We start from the raw sequence: 20995 nt of genomic DNA, 5'->3' as shown, positions 1-20995 counted from the left end.
GTAACATACCTCTGCTCCCAGCCCCAGTCTAGCGGTGCTGCCTCTCCCGCGCTCCCCGCCGGCACTTCGCCTGCGGCGACCGCTGGTGCTGGTCAGTAACTGCCCCCCTCCCAGTCCATTTCCCCCTTCTGGTCGGGCCTATCTCCTCCCTCACAGGGCTCTCATTACCTCCAGTGCCTTTCTTTCACTGCTCTCATCTCTGCCGTGCTATGCAGGTCAATTGTTACTATCGTGTGGGGATGCTCAAATGCCCATTGTGCTTTGGGATTTGCCAGATATGTAAAATGCTCTGATTTCATGCAATAAGTGTACCATGACCGTGTTGAAGCAGTAAATAAAGGTTTTTTGATAATAAAAAAAAATAAAATGATCTCCAAACAGCAATTGAGAACCTGCTGATGATACCTCCAAATAGCCCATGTCTGCCTCTGATCGTTCAGCCCCAAGAACTATAAGGACTCATCCTAAAAACAATGTGTCATGGGACACATTCAAAACCTTTGATGAAAATGCCATTCTTAATATCTTAACAACACTTAAACCGTCAAACCACTTCTGCGACCCTCTACTAGCTTACATCTTCAATGAGATTAAAACTTCTTTACTCACTCTCTCGAATAAAATAGTGAATGCTTCACTCCATCAAGAGGCTTTACCAGACTACCTAAGATCAGGGCTGGTAACCCCCATTCTAAAAAAAACCACAAGAGATCATACAAACCCAGATAACTTCCCTTCCATCTCGGCCATTCCCTCCCTGGCACAGCTCCTTGAGAAATGCATCCGTACCCAACTATGCAATCACATTGCTCAGTTCCACCTTATTGACCAATTGCAATCCGGATTCCGTCATGGTCACAGCACGGAAACAGTCCTTACACACATAGTTGAAGACACGCTTAAAATGCTAGATCAGAACAAATCTTGCCTCCTAATCCTACTAGACATATCCTTAACCTTCGATACAGTAAAACATGACATCCTTCTTGACTTACTTGAACACAGATTGGAATTATCAGGGGTTGTCCTAAATTGGTTTGCCTCGTTTCTACACAACGAATCAAAGAATCAAAGAATCAAGGTTAGGCAATCCCTGTCCACTACCACTGCTATCACTTTAGGGGTCCCACAGGCGTCCACCTTATCACCTATTCTCTGTAACCTCTACATGTAGCCTGTAACCAAAACTCTGAAATTTCCAATGTACAATACCACATGTATGCAGATGCCACCCAACTGCACCTAAAAATCTCCTCCCCTGGAGATATCTGCCTACTCAACACAACTTTGCTAAAAACCCAAAACTGGCTGACCAGAAACCACCTCAAACTCAACTCGCTCAAAACTTAATTCCTCTTAGTTGCCCCACCGAAACGATCCCTTGATTTTGAAGATTGTATGAAACATTTAACAGCCTTCAACTGCCTTCCACATATTATAGACTCCACAAAATCACTGGGAATAACACTTGACAAGAATCTCAAATGCAGGAACACATCAGCTCAGCCACCAGAGGAGCAAACTTTCAAATGAACATTCTAGGAAAAATAAAACCCTTCCTCCCCTTCTATGTCCTTAAATCAGCTGTACAAGCTCTAGTGATCCCCAGGTTAGACTACAGCAGTGCAACCCTATGTGGTCTGCTCCACTAAGGGCATCCATTAACTCTACTGCAAGGCTCATCACTGGATCCAAAAGGAACAATCACATCTCCAGATCTGAAGACACTAAACAGGCTCCCTTATGAGGCAAGGATACAGCTTCAAATTGCTTGCATGACCCATAAAGTCCTACACTTCAACACACCGAAGTACCTAGCTGATAAACTGGAACTGTCTGGTGGTGACAGATCGTCTAGAAGCACGAGCACCTCAAAAGTTTTTGAAAGAGAAAACCTACAACAGAGCTTTATCTGGATTCGCCCCTAGAATCTGGAACTCCACGCCCCCTGAAGTCAGACTGCACCCTTCAATCACATCATTAAAAAAAGAAGTCAAACTGCTTTTAATGAACAAAACTGTACCGTGAACACACTAACTCATTTCTCTGGATACTGATTTGATGCAGTTCTGCAACCAGGGTGTGGTTTCTAACTCACTGTCCTACTCTGGATTTGAAATGGATATTGTCAGCGTTTATATATCTTGGTTGTCTGTTTTCTACTTACTGAAACATTTGTAAAGCATTCTGGTACCTTTCTAGTTCAAGTTCACACTATATAAAACTTTATAAATAAATAGTGCACAGCTTCACCCTAGATACCCATAGTATACTGGTAAGCCTTAGAGGCAAACCCTGGGCCCTGGTCTGATTGGAATTCTGCTGCTGCATAAGTCCTGCTGAAGTCTTTCAGATCTTTTATAAAAGTTCGAGCATCAGACTATCGCTGTGGCCATACAGGAATCAAAAATAGGAATCCACCGCTTACAGAATGCATTTAAAAGAGCAAGAGCCATCGCTAATTAGTGGCCCGCAGTGGTCCAGATACACACAGGCCAGAGACTTGATTACAATCAAAAGAGGTGTGAGCAGAAGCTAACCCTTAATGTACTGCCAAGATTAATACTGGTCTGCAATCTGCATTTTGAATTACTCTATCCCCCACTCCGGAAAGACGAGCGAACGGAATGTTTTGAGTACTTAGTAGGTGGCAGTATTTCGTTGGATATAAATTTAAAAAAGGAGTGCCACACCACGAAGTTGTGACAGCTATCATGATTTTTCTATCTATCCTCGTGTGTGAACCAGTTATTACAGCTACAGCAGCAATTTGGGCTGCTGCCTGTGCAGCTTCATAAGCCAGTAAATTCCCTGCACCATGTATTCCTACGCATTGGTGGCTCAGTGTGTGGACAACATGAGCCAGTGGCAATCTTACTTTAAGATTTTCCCAAGGCAACTTGTGCTAGATAGTACACCCTTTTGAGCAGGGGTCTCTAACCTTTTCTACCGTGAGAGCTACTTCTGATAATTGAAAATCATTGTGCGCAACTGAAGGCTAAGCAGCTTGCGTTTTGTTACTAGACACCCCCCCACCCAGATTAATTGACCTTAAGTCTAATGTCTGTTTTTTTTGTCCTCATCTAGAAAAAATAAGTGAGAAGTTTTTAAGCAAACCAAGGGTTTATTCATGGATCCCCGTACACAAATAACAATACCTTCAGTTTGCTAAGACCTCCGGGGAACCAACAAAACTGGTTGCCAAGATCCTAATAGAGGTAAGTGTAGAGGGTGGGAGCCCTTCGCCACCACGGAATGAGAACTCTACCTCCGATCTCACTTATATCATAATCATTGGACTTTATATGTGTGATGTCAATTAACAAGATATAATTATATCAAACCATATTCTCCCAATTATCCCAACTCCTCCATATTCTGAATCTTTTCCATGAGGAACTAGCCAGATCTAATCTATGAATCCGTCTCATCGAGGCAACCCAATCTAATACTACTGGTGGTTGCGGTGTAATCCATTTTAAACAAATTTCACGCCTGGCGAGTAGAAACAACAAAAATAAAAGAGAGGCCTGTGAGTTAGAAAATGATAACTGATACACTCCTCTAGTAGGACCCCAACAATAACCAAACTTGGGCTTACCTTGATCTCTCGCCCCAGGACTTCCGAAACAGTCTTACCTATGTCTTGCCAGAAGCCCTGGATAGAAGGATTCTGCCAAACCATGTGCAAGTTATCCGCATCGTCAGAGTTGCACTTCAGACAAACCTTCCGATAATCACCTCCCAGTTTGGACAATTTCTTCGGGGTGCAATATGCCCTGTGGAGTGTAAACAGATGGTTCCTCTTAAGATAGGTAGCTTTGACCACATTCCATAAAGTGCGCATCGATACTTGCCATAAGTATGCTACGTTGGTCAAAGGCAGGTCTCTTCTCCAGGACTCCTCCATAGGTATTAAAGGGGGCTTGCCCTTAATCAGAAGCCAATACCATTTAGAGACCTCATTACGTTGAAATAGGTGGCCTCGAAGAGAGAGTTCATGTTCTTCATTTGCTTCTTCTTCTTTATCCAGGTGTGAGGCCCAACTAGATAATTGATAAAACTTACATCTTGAGAGTCTTTGATGAGTAGTGTTGTACAGTACGTCCCACGGAAGAAGTTTGTTGTCTTGAAGCAATTGCCCCAGTTCAAAATACCTTCCTCCCATAATAGTGAAGATAGACTATCTTTTAAGCAGGCTGGAGTACCTGGAGAATTGCAAATGGGGGCCCCTGCACTGTAATAAGGGATCTTCAGGATCTTCCTAATTTGAAACCAAACTTCACAAGTCAAACTTAGAACCTTAAGTTACATTTTTAAAAGTATTGTGAATGCCCAAATTTAAAAAGACAACCATCACTCCCCTGTGGGGTATCTTTAGACATGGCTAGAAGCAGGGGAGGAAAACAGGAAGAATTAAATAGGAGAGGTCTTATTTTCTTCAATTGAAAGGCAAAACAATAAAAGCGGAGATCAGGACTAGCTATACCCCCCTCAACCTTTGGACATCTCAGCTTCCTCCAGGCAATCCTCACCCCCTTATTGGTCCAGCGAAAACTATCCGTTGTAATTCTTTCAAAGCGGACTGAGCAAAGGATAAAGGAATGGTATTAAAGATGAAAGTGAATTTTGGCAAAATTGACATCTTAATCAAATTAGAGCGGCCCAAGATGGACAATGCAAGACCGCTCCAAGAGCTTAATAACATGACAGTTTCTTTCCATTTAAGGTCTAGATTTACTAAGGCCAGAAGTCTAATGTCTGTTGAGCCAGATACTATGGTTCGAACAAAATACTCGGACTAGGGGAACTATGACAGGACTCAGTGAGAGCGTGGTCTTTAGGAATGTATGAATATGTGTGTGTATGAGTGGGATCGATGTGCACAGGTGACTCAGAGACTATGTTGCATGTACTTGTGGCACAGGATATGCCATTTGTGGCACCGTTGCATGTATAACACAAATGGGAGAAATTTAAAGTGCAGAAAAATGTTCTGCAAAGATATTCAGAATATGGAAACATTTTCGGCATTATAAATTTCTCCAACTTAAAATAATGGCTGTATTTTTCAATTCTAAATATGGCACTGTATGAAGAAAATTTAACTGAAGAGTTAACTTTGTTTATATGGATTCCATAAAACTCATCATTTAAATTGTGTCCCATTTCTAAGTGTCACATGTGCAAACACCAAGCATCTTGCTCCCAGTGGCCTGTAGATATGGTGTCATATTTATAACAGAAATATACATTTGTTTAAATGGGAGTAATTTTAAGTGAATAAATATGCTTCTGAAAACATTTAAGATGTATTTGGCTTAATTGAAAGTGGAGCAAGACATTAATACTTCATGTTTCATAGAAAAGGCGTTCTTCACTTTAAATTTCTCCTATTTGAAAACAATGACTAGTTTTCAGTTATAAATATGGCACAGTGTGCCACTGGGAGCAAAAGGCCTTTGAAATGGAAGAACATTAAAATTAAAATGTATTCATTAAGGTAACTTTTCATGTACATTTTCTCCCATTCAAAAGCATTCAGAAACATCATTTTGTTCTCATGGTCCAATATTGAGTCAACAAGGGCTTTTATTTACGAGTTAAATGCTTCAGTGCTTCACCTCTCTGATCCAGCCTGGCCACAAATCAGACTGAGCCCTATGTGGAGCCTGATGACGATAATATAAAGTCACAGCCTTCCCTTAATCTTAAAAGAAAAATGTGACCTTGTGCTTACTTAAAAATGAACTCAAGACTGGGAGCTACTTTGAAGGTGTCTGGGAGTTACTGGTAGCTCGCGATCGACTTGTTGGAGCCATCTGCTTTAGAGTCTCTGAATCCATTCTGGTTCCAATAGTGTAAGTACTAATTATAAGGGTGGATATCACTATACAAATCACAATCCATATTCTTTAGTGCCAGAATTACAGCTTTCAGTTCAGCCAGCTGTGCAATCACCTAGGGACTGCATGACTATTTTAAGAGGATGGAATATTCTATCTTTCATTTTACCCCTTACTGCTGTGCAAGCGGCAGAGTATTGATGTTTTTTTCCAGCAGCAGACTCGGCAGAACCATCAGTGTAGACTACAAGGTCGCACTAATCTAGAGTCATAATTTCACTGGACACAGGGTATTCTTGTTCGTATTGCAGGCATGCTTGTGTTAGTAATGTAGAGTCTAAGACATAATCTATGTCAGTTGCTGTTAGTGAAGTGGCCCATTGTATCCATCTAAGATTTAGGCTTTCACATTTGGGATGCTGGCCTTTGATACAGCCTCTAAGGCTGGAATGGGAGTCAGGATAATTATGTGTTTCCCCTTGGCCAATGATCTCACTTTCACCACAGCTCCCTGTACTGTAGTCAGTATTTTTTCTGTGGGTTCAAAAAGCATTTCTGCATTGGAATATAAATGCGATTTATATGCAATCGGTACAGTGTCACCCTTGTTGAAAGTGATGTTTGTGTAGCTTGTGGTTCCCGCTATTACGCGGATCACCAAGTTTGTGGTGTTAACACATGTGTGTAAGTGTTTTGAAGCCAGCATGTCAGTTTCTACCGAACGCAAGATCTGTCTATGTTTTGGTGTGCTTGACAAGTCTGGACATATTAATTCATAAAATGGTTTAACCCTTTGTGCATAATCTGGTATGTATGTTGTACTAAAATTTAAAAAGACCAAAAGTGATTGTAGTTTTTTCATGTGATTGGCAGTTGTAAGAGTTCGCATTTCTCTAGAAAATACAGCATTACGCTTTTGCCTTCATTTGATAGCTCGTATCCCAAGAACAAGACACTGAGAAAGGCAATTTTTGATTTCTGGATATTGAATTTGTAGCCTATTTGTGCAAATCCCTCCACAATGTGATCTTCTATGGCTAGATGTGTTTCTATGGGATCATCCTTAAGGTATATGTCATCAACATAGGGCGATGCTTCTTTGTCAAAATTTTGTAACAGTTCTGTTACACGGGCAGAGAGCAAACTTGGGCTGTTCTTATACCCTTGGAGCAATAGTCAAGCACAGTAAATACTGTCAAATACCTGCTTGCAGGCGCTATGTTTTGGCAGAAAAAGGCATTCGAAATGTCTAATGATATTCTGTATTTTTTGTGCACTATATTGCTCATTAGTGCTGCGATGTATGCATTTTGTACTGCAAGTGTATGAGTGTGGCCGTTTAATGGTCTGTAGTCTAAGACTAAGTGGTAGGAATGGTCTGGTTTCGCTAATGGAAACAAAGGATTGTTTATTGGTGAGATACAAGGCTCAATTATGCCTTGATATTGAAGCTGGTTTGGAATTTCTCTAACTGGGTTTTTAGCTTCATGTTTAACTGAGTATTGTGTTTGCACTTGCGGGCTGGACCTTATGGTTATTATTATATGATAAGGTGGTCCTTCATCCCAGCCCACATGGTTGTAATACACGGCTGGGGCTTGTGATAGTGCTCACTTCTTGGCATACACATGTTTAACTGCTTCAGGAACAAAGACGAAGAAGAATGGTAATCTCACATATTCCTCCTGGTAGGAATTTGCTTACAAACTCTGGCGGAGAGTCTTTTTCAGCCAAGAGTATGTCATAACCAAATGTCCCTAAAAAGAAATTTAATGGTACTGTATTTATCACCCTCAACTTGTAGTTGCAAATTATACAATCTGCCTGGAGAGCTAACTCTGATCCGGTGATTCCACCTGAACAAACCCATTAGTTGCTATCACCACCAGATATTTTTGAGGATTCTGGCAAACTATTGTGACCTCTGTTGCACTGTCTAGCAAACTCAGAGCCCACTCCTTGTTCAGAAGCAGAGTCCTCAAAATGTGAGGCATATTTAAGTGCAATACCAGCCACTTTCTTCTTCTTGAATTGACCTTTTTATTGTGGAGGTTTTTCTTCCTTTTATAATGGTGATGTCAGAAGAGCGTTGTGAGTCCTACTTCAGTTGCACGTACTCCTCCTTCCTATGCTCTGATTGTCCTCCTCTCTCAGAGCGTTTTTTGGATGTCTCCTCAAAGGATCGAGAAGGATATGTATCAGTATATTGATTCCTATCAGGCAGTTTTAAAGTGTTATGGTTTTGCAAGTTGTAGCGCTTTTCAGGGGATTCCTGCGGAGGAGATCCACCGCGTGATTTCATTTTTTATTTTATTTTTCTTAATATCCCAATGTTTTTAGAAGACTCTGGTGCTTCAGAATTGCCCTTTAATTGCGGTTTATTATGTTTGTCCCCCAAATTATCTCGACCTATAGGTATGTTTGTTTCAGCAATAATCTTAGGTACTTCGCACTCTTGGTCTGCCAAAGCGACCTGCGGGAGGTGTTGGTGTGCTGCCAATGCTGCTGCTTCCCTTTTAATATTACTTAATATGATTGAGGATACTGCAGCAAAATTGACAATTAAGTTAAATCCCAAGTCCAGGGCAGGGGCTTCCGCATATTCGTTTTGAATCTGTTTAGGCACATAATGCAAAACAACTATGGGTGGTGTACTATGCATGATGGTATGGATTGCAGCAAATACTGTGCCTCATATGGCACATTCTTCTGCCAGGGGAACCATCCCCAAAAGTAGGCATATTGTGAGAATTCTGTGTTTATCTTGGTGTCCTGTATGGGTAAACACTGCTTCAAGCTGATTTGTTTTATGAGCAATCTAAAAAAGGAATCTCCCCATGTCTGGTGGGAAACGAACCCATATTACATTAATATTGACTGGATAAATTACTACAAATTCCAAATGTGGTTGTACAGCTTGAACTGCCCTTGATGTGGTTACTGCCATTGGTCACATAACAAACTGTGTTAGCCATCTGTATAGTCTAACTATACCTGTGTAAACTGTGCAAAGTTCTGTTGCTGTGAGAACTCCTATTTGTGGATATGGTGTATAGCTGGCTAGGACTGGTCATGTTGCCCCGTCATTGCTGAGGGGACCCAGTCTGATGTTTTCTAGTGCATGTGGTACGGCGCCTTGGAACCAATTTGTGCGTTCCAGAAATGTTAGAGCAATTTCAAAATCTTCATGATCTCTGTAGTTGTTTGATTGCTTCAGTGTATGTGTGAAAATGTCCTGGGTTGGCATCTGCTGCCAGAACTGTTGCTCATGAATGCAATACCTCTGTTTTATGCACTTCGTGTGCCTTTGACACGAAGGTAACATACCCTCCCGTAAGAGGAAGCCCTTTTTCTTGTAACATCTGTGTTAATAAATTTCTGTTGTTTAGTGGTATAACTACTGGTACTGGATTAGCCGTTTTAATGCATGGAATTCAGAGTAGATAAACTTTTGTGGGGTGATCCTTTGAAAGGTTCAAGCTTGAATAACCTGCAGGCAGAGATAGGGATTCCCTAATTCAGTCGAGGATGGTTTTTCCCTACACCATGAACGTCCCTGTTAAAAAAATGTTGACTAGGGGCTTTGGGCACACGTAAGAAAAACTACTTAGGAGAACCATTTATTAAATTCCTGACCTATAACGTTGGTGGAGCCATGCTGTACAGTTCCTAATAGTTTAGCAAGACTGTGAATTTGGACAACATAGGAATCAAAAATATGGGGACTACATCGACTCATACCATCAGAATATGTTTTCCTGGTTCCTGGCTAGCTCACAGTGCTGGTCCACTAAACTTTACAGGGTACCTGATGGTGTCTGCAACCTCAGAACATGACAACCCTAATTCCCCCAAGGAAATTGTGGAAACAGATCTACATTTTCATCATTGACTCAGGGGTGCCTAAAGGGAGACACAAGAAATACACAACCTTGCATTTCAAACATTTATTGAAGCAATTCGATTCTTGTGTAAGATATGTGCGCTGCAGTGATTAGTGGAAGGAAACAGAGCATTGTAACCAGCATTACTTGAATGGTGAAAAATATGAATAATTCAACTATTACAATTATTGCACTGATTATATGAATGCATATAATTGCACTCCTACCTAGCACTACCTATCCTAGAGAGCATAGAGTGAATGCGGTTCTGCCAGATGCCTTGGAGTGTTCTAACTCCCCATTTACCTGTGTGCGCGTTTGATCATAAAGCCAGTATAGCATAGACCAGGATTGTGATAGGATAGTGATGAGATTCAGCTGGGCTGGAACTCAGGCACTGGGTGACCACGACACTCCATGGAAATGCTCCTCTTCCAAAAAAACGTTTAGGGCAGTTTATATAATGAAAACTAAACCCATTCACACTGTCAACTTTAAACATGAACATGTGAAGTGGGAGCGTTTGTGCACAGGCCCTGTTAACCTCGCCACACTCTTTCAGATGAAAGAAATTGACCCAGGTGAGAATGTCCACAAGAATAGAGGCTGTAGTTACACATTTTGCAGTTTTATAGATCCTATGAGGAAAGATATCCTCACATCTGGAATATTAACTAGCCATTTGAACAGTCTCTGAACATGAGCTATGAAATCTATTTCATCATCCCCTGTTGGAACTCCTCTGCTCCAAACATTGTTACAGTGAAACCTGTTCTCTGAGTCCTCTAAGTGGGTTTGTGATTTTATGTTTTGTTCTTTGAGGAAAAGGAGTTCTTGCTACAGGATCTCTTGTTCCTCCTCCTTTGTCTCCTGTGTGCCTTCCAGCAATGAAACATGTAACCCCAATCTATTCAAATCTTGTTGTCCTCTTTAAGTTATTGTAGCTCGTAGGCTGCTAATGTCCTCATTTAAATCCTTGAAAAGATCATTTAGGAATGGCTATGTGACTGGTGCAACACATACATCATTCTTGGCATTATCTGCTGATTCACTGTGAAGTGGTTTTAGAGCTGAGCTACTGCAGGGCAGACACCTTCAACAACAGATCTTTTACTGATTGGACCTTTTATGCCTTTCTCGTTTACATTTTACATGTATTTTCCTGCATCCTCTTTGTGTAGACCAATAGATCGTAGCTTACTGTGGGTGCTACAGGACTTATTAAGTGCAGGCACTTTCAGACATTTCCCTACTTGTCTGGGGGGCTGTACCCTCCATTTAGCAGAGCCCCCATCCAAAGTCACTCTAGACCAGTACACCCTCACTGGCTAGGCCTGATATAGGATCTCTGGTAGCTTATCAACAGTTTATTCCGTCCGAAGAAACTTACATGCGTCACAATTGAATCATTGTAATTACACTGTTAGTATGTTAGTATATGGGTGCATGCATGCTTGTTTCACTGAGAGGCACACATGAGCAGTTTGAGAGCCCCTAAAAGAGGTCCTGTGTCATTGGCCCCTACACATTTAGACTTCAGTGGACTTTTCTTGTTTCCCTGGGCTTGTGGGCACAGTATTTAACTGCTGTATTTCTTTCAGGTTCTCCTGAAGGAGGCAGAGAGCAGGAAGGAGGCCATGGAAGACGATTTGCGTAAGCTGAACCAGGTGAGTTGCAGCATTGAAGGACAATTTTATTTCAAGAATGTGAGTTGGAATTACAGTTTGAAGGTACTGTAAAGTCCTTATGGAGGAAAGAGCGAAATTCAGAGAAGCTTCTTTGACTTGAATCATAATTTTATATTGTGGAGCAAATTCAGCTGGTGGATTCTCGTCTGAAGTCAAAATTTCCTCTAGAAATGTGCATCTTTTCCATTCACAATGAACTGTAAGTGAGGCCCTTTGCTAGCTTTTTTGTCAGAATTCTATATCAGTAAAACGTTAAATATCACATAACATCAACTCAGTCACCTTGTAAGAAAGTTCTTTGGGTCATTACACATTACATCACCAATGTGTACATCTCCTCCTATATAACCATGACACTGCATACCGTCTTTCCCAAGTATATCAATCCTTCAACTCCTCAAGCTATAGCGTGTATTACATTACATTGAGAAAAATTAATCAAACAGGATTATCAATCAGTGTTATCCAAAGGAGATAAGAGTGAGTATCTGATCTATCATTCTGTGATTGCAAAAGATTCCTCAATGGCATCCATATATCTTTGGGTCTAGACTTAATGAAGTGTTCGAAACAACAAAGTTCCTAAGCTATCCCTCACATGTAATAAGTAGTCCATTCATCCAGTGAAGGACTATCCATCTTTTTGCCGATAATAAAAGTATTGCCGCCAATCACCACAGATGCTTTAGTATTTTGTCAACTTAACCCAGCACTGCAACATCAATCAATCAACCAATTGACTTGTAAAGCCTGACTACTCACCTGTTAGGGTCTCAAGGCGCTGTGGGGGTTAAGGGGGGGCTGCTGATTCACCGAAGGCACTGTGGTTTAGTCGAAGAGCCAGGTCTTTAGGTCCATCCTGAATTGAGGCAGTGACTTGATTGCGTGAGGTGGAGAGGCAGGGTGTTCCTGGTCTTGGCAGTGAGGTAGGAGAAGGATCTTCCTCCAGCCGTGGTATTGGGGATACGTGGGACTGTGGCCAAGTCCAAATGGTCTCTTGTAGGTGCATGGAATGAGAGGCGATGGTTGAGGTATGCAGGTCTCTCATCATGTAGAGCTTTGTAGGTGTGTGCGAGGAGCTTGAAGGTGATTCTTTTGTTGACTGGGAACATGTGGAGGTCTCAGGTGGCTGGTGATGTGGTTGAGGTGGAGGATATTGAAGATGAGTCTGGTGGAGGCATTCTGAATGTTCTGCAATTTCATAAGGAGTTTCCGGGTGATGCCGGGATAGAGTGTGTTGCCGTATTCCAATCTGCTGCTGGGCAGTGCATAGGTGACCACATACATTGATATTATTAAAGTCTTTGTGTAAATGTGACCCATCTGTGTGAATGATGTTGTCTCATCTGGCATGTCTGGGATGTCACATTCAGTGATGCATGCTATCTCAGCCAACACCACATTGCAGTAGTGACTATGGAGCAGCACTCTCATGATAGATGAAAGAAGGTAACCTGGGGCGGTTTACAAGCACTTTTCACTGACCTGGTGTTTTCAAATCTATGCAACCAAGCAGGGGTATAATAGAGTCTATGCAGAAAATGAATGGCGATTGCCTCCATCTGTGCACAGCAATATGACCATTGATAGATATTTCACAGATCACCCAGGTCCATCCTCCATAATTCCATGGCTGGTAAACAGACTATTGAGTGTTCTCCCAGTGGTAGTTTATAGATTAGTGAGACGTAGCCCCTGGAATATTAAAGACAAGGAGCTTAGTGAGCAGGGCAATTCCCTTGGTTCTTGGGGAAAGTCTGGGACATAATCCTTTAGAGCATGTCACAATCTGAAATATATCAATGAGTCATGTATATTTGACAAGGCTTTATCACAAAATGCTCAATTGTTGTAAATGTTCTTTCGGGGAACAAATATCCAAACTCTTATATTGTGTTTGATAATTGTCTTCATCACTGGGTCAGTAGTGACGGTTTGTCCAATAGTGGAGCCCTCGGTAAGTACACCAACTGGTGTCCTGAGATATTACATAGTCTGTGTCATACATTGTTGGTTGCAGCTCCTGTATCAAGGGAGTCCCTGAGATATGGGAATTTTATGTAAAGGCAAGTATGAACTGTGCCTGGGGCTGTGCCCTCCTTTTGAACAACCATATGTGGTATCAAAGGCTCAGAGAGATACCAATAAATAATTTTAAAAAAAAGCCTGGGCCGGGTAGTACAGCTCAGGAAATGCCAATCCCCCATCTCGATCTTGGTAGACCCTCTTTCCAAATCACACTAGTAAGCTCTGACTTCAACATTTTGAAGAAGTGTTGTGTCAGAGGAATCAGTATATTCCTGAATAGTCAGAGAAACCTGAGCATCCCCACCATTTTAATGATTGCGACCCTGCCTGAAATGGATAAGGGTAGTTTATCCATTCATCCACTTATGTACGCAACCTAGATATCACTGGACCATATTATCAACCAAGACCATCTCTTTGTCCCTGCGAATTTTAATGGTCAAATATCAGATCAATTCCCCCCACCATATGATTGGGTACACCATGGCAACAGCTTGTGCAGATGGCGTCAATGGACATAGCTCCAGTTAATGACAATACAAGAGTATGTACAAAATTTCTGTGATTTATCAAAAACATGATGCCATCCACATACATCTATATTATTAATGTCTTTGTGTAAATGCGACCCATCTGTGTGAATGCTGTTGTCTCAGCTTACACCCCAATGGCTTCATAGGTATGGCAAAGAGGAGGGGAAACAGGAGACATGCCACTCTTGTACCCGTTGTGAGGGCCACTCGTACTGATAAAGTATTATTGATAAGAATCCAGGCAGTTAGTAACATATACAGCAAGGAGATCATGGGCAGTATTTGAGCACCCAAACTCATCCTACTCAACACAATGTAGAGGAAAGGCCATTCAATTGAATTAAAAGCATTCTCAGCATCTATAAAGATGCCTATTACAGGGAGCTCTGGATGAACCTGATGCGCCAATGCAAATAATAATCTTATGTTATGTGCAGTAGATCTAGCTGGAATAAAGCCTATTTGGTATGGAAGGACCTGGCCTTTGATTATTCATGGTAATTAATTGTCAGTGATTTTAGCCGGTATGTTACTGTTTAAATCGAAAAGGGATAATGGGCGATAGGATTTAGTAGCATATAGTTCTTTTTCGGTTTCAATAGGATAATAATAATAGCTTCACACAGTGATGGTTGTGGACAGCTGTTGACATAGGTCTCATTATATAACTTGGGAATGTGAACAAAGAATGTCATGGAATGCCTTGAACTCAACTGTAAGGCCATATGATGCAAGGCCCTTGCCGGTAGAAGTCTTTAATAGCCTCTTTATGGGCCCATTAAGTAGTATGCCAGAGTCTTATGTGGGCGTTCCCCTTCACGGTAGTGTCGGCCCTGAGCCTCGCCGCCTATAATGTATGACCCCCTTTCAGTTGTCTGCAGCCCTAAATGTTAACAGGGCTTTGTGTATTTGTCTTTCATTCCTCTTACATCATTTTAACCATCACTTTTACTCCAGATCTTTAATTTCACCTTCTGACATTTCCAGCTCTGCATGGAACACCTTTGAATGTCTGTCTGTTTAGAGATGTACAAACACCCTGGATCACTGGCTTAAAGGCCTCTCACAGCAATGCAATTGAGTCTACCACCTCAGTGTTTGGCTTAAAGATAGATCAATTTTTATTTGCACAATTAATTAAAATCATTGCAATTCATACAAAAAAAGCTTAAAAGCACTTTCCATTCTCTATTAAAAAAGGAGTTAATATTAAAAGAGACTTCATGACTCGCATGGCTGAAATTCATGGGAGTGGTCTACCGAAAAAATAGATTTAATCTCAGACATGTATTTTACAAAACAGACAGCCATCTGGCTGAGTCAACCTTCATACCCTCCTCTAGGGCCTCTTGACATGTCCGCACATTGAGGATCTGCCAAATTGGACGCAATCAAAAGGTTCGCAAGGGGAGTAAGATCCTGCAAATGCACAAGACGTGAATGAAATTTTCTTCCTCGTTGCCGCAAAAATGGTACTGAGAGGGCTTACCTGTCTTGTACCTCTGGCCATACTTGTACGCCATCAGGGGGATTAGGCCAAAACGTAATTAGGTGGTGTTTCACTGATGGCTTCACGAGGGATGACAGATAGTGTGGTAGAGTTTTATGATCATAGAGTTTTGATGCCCAGCTACCATGGGAGAGATTTTTCATGGCAAGTGCATCATGTTCCGCTGACAAGATCTTCGCTTGTTTGGTCAGTACTTTTGCGACCACCCCTATGGGCAGCAAACTAGCCCATATATCTTGGTCTTCTAGTGCGTCCAAGCAGTATGTTAAAAATTGACTTCATGAGGTTCTAGGATTGTTTAGCAGGAACCTGATGCAACTCTTTAGTGTAAGGTCACGGGCCTTTTTAGTTTTTAAGCTGTAGGCAATAAATCTTGCTTTCATAATCCAGTGTTGGGATGACAAGCTAAACTCCATACGGATTTGGGCGTGAGAGGTCGAGTTGGGTAGGTGTAATACTCTGCGAAAACAGGCTGATTGCGCTCTGTCTAACCAGGTGAACATTTTATCTTTGAAGGATATGGCACCAAAGGCTAAGTTCGGTAAAAGTTTGGCACCTATCACACTGATTCTCGGCAAGAGATCTGGAGAATGGAGGGATTTCTTGGTTCTTGAGAAGCCCTCCTCCAGGTAGCGAGCCACTCCTTGTATTGCAGCAATGTGCAGAGCCGGACTTCCTCTGTGATCTATCCAGACTCCCAGGTATTTATATGCTGCCACTACCTCTATTGATTTCCCTTCAATATACCACAAGCGCATTCTTGCTTGTTGTCTCGAGACTATCATCACCTTGGTTTTGGTGATGTTGATCTCTAAAACGTTTGTTTTACAGTACAATGCCAAGGAATCAGAGTCTTTGGAGGCCCACCTGGGTTTGATCGAGGAGAATCGTATCGTCTGCATATTGTATTGATTTAATTTTAATAGATGTGATTCTAGGCTGAAATGTTTGAGGGAGAGCCAGCCACTCGGGCAGGTCTGCTAGGTACAAATTAAAGAGTAGAGGGTCCAGTATGCATCCCTGCTTTAGGCCTCTGTTGGTCATGATTTTATTGGTTGTTGACCATCCAGAGGATACTCTTATTATTACCCAGGTGTCAGTGTACAGGGCGATGAGAGCGTTCAGTCGGAATTGCGGGATGCCCCATTTCATTAATTTTTCCCAGAGTCTGGGACGAACAACGCTGTCAAAAACTCTACAGAAATCGATGAACCCCAAATATACGCATTTTCCTTTTGTAGCAAGCGTGCCCGCAATCATGTGGACTAGACAGATCAAATTGTCTTCAATATAGCAGCCCTTTTGGAAGCCGGTTTGAGTAAAGGGATAATAATATACAGTCTTCAACCCAGGTAGTCAGTTCTTGAAGTAGAGTACTTGCATAGGCCTTCCCTTCAACATTGAGAAGGGCAATCATCTGGTATTGGGACTGGATCGTGAGCCTTTTTTATAGATAGGGACGAGGAGAGAGCCTCGCCGGAGTCAGGAATAGTCACGCCCATTCTGCTTGCCTCAAATAGGGTGGCCAAGAGAGCGGCCCACTTGTGAATAGATGCTTTGTACACTTTTGTTGGTATGCCATTTGGGCCCAGCGCCCCTCTGGGGTGCATTTTTTTAAAAATGAGTCCGACTTGGGTTGTGTGATCTTGATGGTAGGCTCCAGTCCGATGTAGGAGTTAATGTGGCTAGAGCTGTGATGGCTAGGGCGGTTGTTTCTATTGGGCTCTACGTAGAGTACGACAATGTGGGCCTCCATTCAGCAGAAGAGATGTTTGTAGCGGTAGGTCATTGGTCAGGTTTGACACCCTTATTTACCCAGCTCCAGAATCTCCTGTGATCCTTTGATTTTATTAATTTCGTGGGCGATTGTACAGCGATGTTCTTCTTTCATCCTCTGGGAGTTGAACCTTGCCTTCCTGTATTCCTTGTAAGTGATCAATATCTTCTCTTGTAGGAATTTGTATTCTGTATGGTTGTAGGGGTCCCTACGCAATAAGGTGTTTAATTTGTGTTTGATGTTCATTATAGTTTGCTTGTGCTCACTAAAGTGGAGAGTGTTTGCAGTGGAGTTATATGACCTTTTAATTATCTTTATGGCTAAGTTTTCTCTAAGGTCCACCACTGCCATTTCCCACGATGATGCGGTCAGTTGGTCACTAGACTCTTGGTTCATCTTGTCTAAGAAATTTTCCACCTTCTCTTCAAATATGTCCTGATGGTCCAAGGCCCACCGTAGTTTTCTTACAGGCTCCAAGTTGGATTCTTTCCCAATCAGATGGCTTAAAGTAATCATATATTGCATTGGACAGCTCGGCCATAAAGGTAGTATCAAACTACAACATAGAAGCAATTGAGAATGATTTGACGGGGTCAAGAGGAGGTATTTTTGCTCAGTCGCCCACTACAGCACCCAAGAGGAGCACCATCAAATAATTATTCTAAAATATGAGTCATGTACATTGGAGTAATAAAAATATGGGGTTTCTTCCCTGTATTTGGCCTGCCAGATGTTGTGTATGTCAACAAGTTCTATTTCATACCTTAGAGTATCAGGAAAAACTTTGGAGGAGTGCACATGTCAAGACTATTCAGCATCACTTAGAGCACCCTGAGCATGACCCAAAGCAATGGATCCAGACATGGAACTCTGTGGGGATACTGCTGTCTCTGTTCTTCTGCACTGCTTCACAAATGTCAGTGCTGCTATGGAATTGGTGAAATGTTTCACTTTGTACCCACATTCAACTCAAAATTTACCTGGGATAACAGAGTATTTATCTGCTTTATTGCGCAGCCATTTTCAGTCAGTGAACTTCTTTCTAGCTTCTTGCACTGCAATTGTGAAGTTAGGAAATATAGCAATATCTGAACCCTGATAGCACAGTGGACCATATTACCTGACATGTCTAAATATTGCATCTCTGTCACTGTAGTAGACATGCAATGATCGAGCATGAAGGCACACTAGAAATGGGTGCACTAGGATCCAAGGATCGATGGGCATGCTCAACAATAAAAATACTAGTAAATGTCGGCCCAAAGTCTCCAGCAGCATAGTTTCCACAAAAATCTCCACTTTAGTCACGTGTGTGGCTTCTGTATAACCTAGATCCTAAGATTGTGGCGACAGTAGAACACTTCCAAAGCTTCAATCCTGCTTGCACAGTGTCTGTTTAAGGCAAGCACTCTGTAAGTTTATCAAGGTGCATCGACATGGTCTCAAGCTTCCCATCAGTTGCTGAGACCTGCCTTCAAATCAAGAACCAGGTATTCAGTTTGAGCCTCAGTCATCTTGGGCAGGGCACTGTCCACAGTTGGGTGATCTGAAAGGTCTCTTGTGCTTCTGTGCTTTTCAAATGCAAGTTTACTCTGCTGCTGATCAGCCTTACCCATATGGTAGCAATACATTCAGTTTGAGTTGAAAGAAACGGGGGCAAGAAAGAACCACAGCCACCAAAGCTCATGCTAAAGATCATTAAATTCAGGAAAGTTTTTGTAGGCATATCCAGATGGGAGACCTTTGGGTTCTAGCTTGAAGCCGGCATGGATCAAGTCTCGCAATACAGGCAATGCTGGAGGCAACTCCAGTCTAACTTGTAAATTATCATGTGATAGGTAATAACTGGTAGAGACAATAGGAGCATGTCAAAGACAGCCCCTCTGTCTAAAATGCAGCTTAAAGTACATTCACTCTGTGTGTAGTCATAAGAGGGGAGTTAAGCCCGGAGGGTCTCACACACTAGGTAGCCCAGAAATGGAACAAACACTCATTAGAGAGGGCAACCCCAGTCACCTGTGACTCACTATGAGTGATGCCTCATCGGGAGAAAGCTGGGCCTTTAAGGTCTGATTAACAGCAGGCTTCCCTCTGGCATACATCCCGCTGTGAATCACCTTTGTGGCAGCAGAAGCTTAGGTCTAGCACCTTGCTGGCAGGAGGTGTGTCTTTTGCTTTCTCGCCCTAAGTGCACCAGGTATGCCCTGATGTGGGTCACGGGCTCACTGTGCCACTGGATTCAAGCTATCCTAGCTGATGAGGGCTTAAACCACGAAACCAGTCCTAGGATGCTTGTTTCCGGTGCAGGGAGGACCTGGCTTGGCAGTTCGGGCTGGACTGTTCCCATAAGGCACAGGGCCAAGACTGATTTGCAAATGGACAGGTCTGAACTGGGGTGGCATGGTGAGCAAAAGAATGATGGATTTAACCCAGATCTCTTGACTAGGGGTGAAGTTTTTGATTTGTACTGTATTCCGTCCATCAATTGTGTGTCTTTTGCTTTCTCACCCTAAGTGTGCAGGGTTTTCCCAGACGTGGGTCCCGGGATCATTGGGCCACTAGATTCAAGCTATCCTGGCTGATGAGGGGTGAAACCCAGAAACCGGTCCTAGGAGGCTTGATGCCCGTCCAGGGAGGACCTGGCTTGGCAGTTCGGGCTGCACTGTTCCCATGAGGCACACGGTCAAGACTGATTTGCATACGGCCAGGTCTGAACTGGGGTGGCATGGTGAGCAAAAGAATGAGGGATTTAACCCAGATCTCTTGACTTGGGGTGTATGTTTTGATTTGTTCTGCATTCCGTCCATCAATTATGTGTTGTTTGCTTACTCGCCCTAAGTGCCCTGGGTATGCCCAGAGGTGGGTCCCGGGCTGACTGCGCCACTGGATTCAAGCTATCCTGGCTGATGAGGGGTGAGACCAGGAAACTGGTCTGAGGATGCTTGTTTCTGGTCCAGGGAGTACCTGGCTTGGCAGTTCGGGACGGACTGTTCCCATGAGGCACATGGTCAAGAATGATTTGTGTAGGACTGGGCCCTTTTTGCAGGGTCATTCCCAGAACTTTTTGCCTTCCTCCTGGTATTTTTTTCAGACCTGGTGTTGGTGGTTTTAGGATTCAGGGCACTTTATCACTGCTGTCCAGTGTTAAAGTGCATGTGCTCTCTATGGTAAACTTGGTAAGATTGGTCTACACCTGTTTGGCGTATTTAATGTATCTAACAGTCCCTTGTAAAGCGGTATCTCATATATCTAGGGCCAGTAAATTAAATGCTACTGGTAGGCTTGCAGCGCTGCTTGCTCCACCCACCAAAGATGCCTTTCAAACCTGTCTGAGGCCTCTGCCATTGCAGGGCCTGCACATGCAGTTTACTGCCGCTGTGACGTGGCACATAAAGTGGTTGCCAGGCCTGTGACTTCCCTTTTACTAGATATCAGTCACCCCTAAGGTAGGCCCTAGCTAGCCCTATGGGCAGGGTGCACTGTAGGTAAAAGGTAGGACATGTGCCTTAACTGTGTGGCCTTTCCTGGTAGCGACAAACAGCCTATTCAGTCTCTCACTGCTGTGAGGCTGTCTGTGATCCCTCTGATCTGTCAGGCTTCCCTGATATGTGTGTCAGTGGTAATTCCTGACATGAGAGGAGTGGCGTGATCAAGTTTGGTATGTTTGGAATAGTGGCAATAAATGCTGCATAATGGTGTTCGCAGATTTATCATCGCTATTTTAGAAAT

At 42.6% G+C, this 20995-nt stretch overlaps 1 protein-coding gene across 2 annotated transcripts in view; it reads left to right on the top strand.

Moving 5' to 3' along the window:
- The window catches only part of LOC146789845 (syntaxin-binding protein 4-like), a 1170683-nt gene that overhangs the window by 814866 nt on the left and 334822 nt on the right, over positions 1-20995 (top strand). For both annotated transcript variants that reach the window (XM_085632209.1, XM_085632208.1), the window contains exon 16: positions 11332-11397. In XM_085632209.1, the coding sequence (XP_085488335.1) occupies positions 11332-11397 (66 nt within the window). The remainder of the gene's footprint in view (positions 1-11331; positions 11398-20995) is intronic.

Source organism: Triturus cristatus, chromosome 10, assembly GCF_964204655.1.
Source record: "Triturus cristatus chromosome 10, aTriCri1.1, whole genome shotgun sequence".
Classification (NCBI taxonomy): Eukaryota; Metazoa; Chordata; class Amphibia; order Caudata; family Salamandridae; genus Triturus; species Triturus cristatus.
Note: the sequence above shows the minus strand (reverse complement) of the source record. Positions and strands in the feature narration are given on the sequence as shown.